At 31.3% G+C, this 4,338-nt stretch overlaps 1 protein-coding gene across 1 annotated transcript in view; it reads left to right on the forward strand.

The window, feature by feature from the left end:
- The window catches only part of LOC106460376 (serine/threonine-protein kinase NLK-like), a 51,689-nt gene that overhangs the window by 29,097 nt on the left and 18,254 nt on the right, over positions 1–4,338 (forward strand). The window contains exon 4 of the mRNA XM_013920069.2: positions 1,612–1,718. Within this exon, the coding sequence (XP_013775523.1) occupies positions 1,612–1,718 (107 nt within the window). The remainder of the gene's footprint in view (positions 1–1,611; positions 1,719–4,338) is intronic.

The raw sequence follows: 4,338 nt of genomic DNA on the forward strand, positions 1-4,338 counted from the left end.
GCCCACTATTTAAGGACTGACAAAAAATGGTAGCAAGTGGCTCACATATCCAATCTTTAACCTCCTTCAAAACCCTTGAGGAAATATTATCTGGCCCAAGAGTCTTATCGGTCTTTAAACTTCCCAATTTTTTTCTTAATCAGCTCAGAATTGATGCAGTCATCTTGTGCAAGTGAGAAATACATTTTCCATTAATTGTTTTTTATATAAATGATAACTTAATTATATTTGAACGATAAAGCCTTTAAATCCGGAATAACAACTGAAACTAGTTTAACTGTATTTCATGATAGCGAGAACTTTGGGACTTTTTGGTCTTGCGACAAAATGTCAATGGTTTCATAGTACTTTTTCAAAGAATGTGACTGGTTCTCTCATATATATATATATATATATATAAATTAGTATGTTACAAAAGTGTGTGTGTAAGCTTATAACTAGTGAACTATTGGACATAAGGGTTAGCATTCAGATTTTAACACTTAGGTTGCCTCTGAGGCTTTTGTGTCTTCCTTGTGCAGTGTGCATTACATCTGTTTATAACTAGGAAATCACTTGATGGTTGACACCAAACTTAGCAGAAACATTTAAGGCCCCCTTGGCTGGAGATTAATATAGGAGTTGAAATTTGGATATGACCACCTTATGTCATCCCATGGGGGCCTCTGTGTGCTGAATGAGTATGTCAACTAGTATATATGTAGTATGATATATGCATAAAATTATCCTATGTCCAATGTAGCCATGAAAAGTCATGACACAGGGTATCTAGACAAATACCACCAAAAATGAAAACATAACATCTTTAACTCCTCTTTTGGAGTCAGGGGGTAATGAGTTGAAGGACTTAATTAATGAAGTCAGTGAAAACTCGTGTAAAGTTAATCAAGCACACCTGAACATCTTTTTGAAAATAAACTTGCAGCAAGTTAAGGAAAATAAACACTTTTCTAATTGCTTAAAATTATTGATTGTAACCTTCTTTTTTTTCTTTCTATTTCAATTTTTAAGAACCCTATTAGAAAGAAATGAAGAATTTCTCACATTGGAATAATATCTGGGGATTACTTTTTTGTTGTAAAAGTTTAACTATACAGTGATAAACTGAAATTAATATTATATTATCTGTGGTATTATCTTTTATACATATATTTATGCATTTAATGCACTATTAAGCACTGATATTCTTTTATTGGTTTTTATGCAAATGAAAGTACTTGGTTAGAAATAATAAAGGTAAAACAAAGGTTTGTTCAAAAATACCTATAGGACAATTATATTTAAGAAAGAAAGGACAACATCGCATGTTATTTGGTTAGCTTATTTGTTTGCAAAATACCTAAGTATGGTGCTTCCTTTCAAGTTTCATATTTATCAGGATGTATTATTTTATAAAGTATTAGTATAACATGGATTTTTCTGGACTTTGTCAGTTAATTTTTTGAGTTTTATTTAGATTGAAGTATATAAATAGTTTTTTGGTTGTTTTTTTTTCATGATGCTTTACTTACAACATGCTAATAAAATATATGCAATGTTATTTATTTTTCATTGTTTCAAGTTTAATATTTGTTTTTTGTGATATTGTAGACCTTGACTTAGTATTTTCAGTTATGTAATTACGGAACTGATGCAGAGTGACCTCCACAGAATTATTGTGTCTCCACAACCTCTTACTTCAGACCATGTCAAAGTTTTTCTCTACCAAATACTCAGAGGTAAGAGTTTTAACTAAAAACAGGGTAGCCTAGTACCATACTTCTTGTTTAAATTGATCAAGATTTATGAGTTCACCAAACAACAAAAAGAACAGCACAAAAAGCTTTAACAATTTATAAAGGTAAGAGAAATTGAGAATTAAACTCATATAAAAATTATGTCTCAGGTCTAATGGTGACCTTAAAACTACTCCTTGATTGATTGTGCTCAATGTGATGACTGTGATTACACACTTTCGACCAAAGTTTCTATTGCATTAAGCTTCAGCAAAGAATGATTATTTGAGTGGGAATTGTTTATCAGCTTGTTATTGGTACCAGGAGATGTGCCTAGTTTTATTATAATTGCCATTTGAGGTAGAGGGTTCTCCTTCATATCTTTAACTGTGAATGTGAGTGTTGCTTCAGATTGGCTTTAGTTGTGAAGCCCATTGTTGAAAATGTTCTGCTGTGTGATATTTTCGCTTTCATGAAGAACACTGAATACTTCCTTTTTTGATGTGTAGTCGCTTTTGCCTCTTACCATTTTTATATCTTGTTTTACAAATATTTTTCCTTGGAAAGTACAGTGATATGTCCCTCCAACCATAAGATACCTGTGGTAGCAGTTGTTAAACTTTTAAATGATGGAGAATTTGCTATGAACCAAATAAATAGCTGCTAAACATGGTGCCTTAGCTCTGACTTTCAGCAACATAACACTGAACTGGTATATGAAAAACATTTCTTATAAAGTATAATTAGCCCTCTGTAACAGTTTAAAGAGATCTTAGAACTAATAACAAAAAAAGTTATTCAGTATCACTTAATAGCTAAAATAAACCACAAGGTATAAAGAAGAATTGAGAAAAATGGTATGGAAGCTTGTAAACGTTTAAATAAATCTTAAAGGTAACAAAAGATAGAAAATATTAGTAACATGTAAAAGCTTAAACATCTCACATAATTAAGAGAAATAGTGAAAAGTTTAATAATGTATATGGGTAAAATTTTAAATAGATGTTAGAGCTAACCAGAAGACAGGGTAACATATAAAAACTTAAACGTATCACAAAGTTAAGAGAAAAACTGGGACATTAAGTAACAGAAGTATATGACCATTTAAGGTTAACTGAAAAGTATATAAAAAGATAACAGCAACTGAATGCAAATCTTAGTCTCAGAATCTATACAGTGAATATTTTCCACATTACCAGAGGGCAAATAAAACCTAACAAGCAAGCTACCTTACCTTGCTTTACTAATACAGTAACTCTCTTTAGAAGTAACCTTACCCTGGTTACCAGAGAGGAAATACAATGGACTTACAAGCAAGTTACTTTACCTCCTTTATCTTGTAAGAAGTGTTGCAACAGTAATATGAAAAATGTGACAGATATGAAAATGAGCCATAATGCTCAAATGTTTCATTTATATGATGTGTAGCAACAGTAAGTTCAACTTGTGACAGAAATTGTACTATACTACAAGTACTATATATCGTAGGAGAATATGTACGAGTATTCCAAACATATGGAATTTTACCTGCAAGAGGTATGACAATGATAATGTACAAATATTTTACTTGTAGGTGTGTCAGTAATAAAATAGATAAGCTTCATTTATGAGAGGTATGACAACGATAATGTACAAAGATTTTACTTGTAGGTGTATTAGTAATAAATTACATAGATCTCGTTTATGAAAGTTATGAAAACAACAATGTTGAAATGTTTTACCTGTAGGTGTGTTAGTAATAAAATACATGGGTTTTATTTATGAGGTGTGTGTCACCAAAAGAACATAAATAGGCTTGGTTTGCCGATAAGGTTAGAACTATTATATAATACACAGGTTTAGTAACATAAAAATTTCATTAACAATCAAAACAGAATTACATATTACACACATTATTAAGTATTCCAAGTACCTTTTCGAAATTTAGAATATTGAGAATGTCATTAAAATTATACCCTAAATGAATATATATATGTGATTATATACATAAGTTTATATTTTTATTAAACATTGAGCATAGTTTCCATTGCAGAAGTCTCCACCATAAGATCATAAGGCTATTATGTTCACAACAAACCCCTCCTCCCTGCTCTCCATAAGATGTCTGATGTATGAGGATGATGGTTTCCAACACTCATTGCAACAGTCAGATTGCACAAAAATCTATAGGTATTGAGTCCATCAACTTGAACACTATGTCTTTGTAATGAATATTATGAATGCATATTTTATCCACCAACTGCTCGAGGTATATGATGGTTGAACAGATATGTCATGGAAGCAACTTGTGTAGCTTTTCCAGATGGAGATCTTTTTTAAGTAGCATACTATTGCCTGGAGCATGTGGATGGCTTTTATGTTGTGGATTCTCATCTGTTACAAGATGCCACATTCTGCTTACAATGGCTGTGGTATGACTTGTTGCAGGTGTCTTTATGGATGGTTCTTGTGCCCCAAATTGAACTATGCTGCATTTTTTTGCCAAAGCTGTAAAAGAAGAGATATCTCAATTATGATCTGAGTGTACGAATATTTTCAAGATATAAATGACTATTTCATTCAGATAGTATTGATTAATTTAGTTTTGTGAGTGAATGTTTTATTATTGTTTAGTTTTTGTTAT

This window comes from Limulus polyphemus, unplaced genomic scaffold (genome assembly GCF_000517525.1).
Source record: "Limulus polyphemus unplaced genomic scaffold, Limulus_polyphemus-2.1.2 Scaffold761, whole genome shotgun sequence".
In the NCBI taxonomy this organism is placed as follows: Eukaryota; Metazoa; Arthropoda; class Merostomata; order Xiphosura; family Limulidae; genus Limulus; species Limulus polyphemus.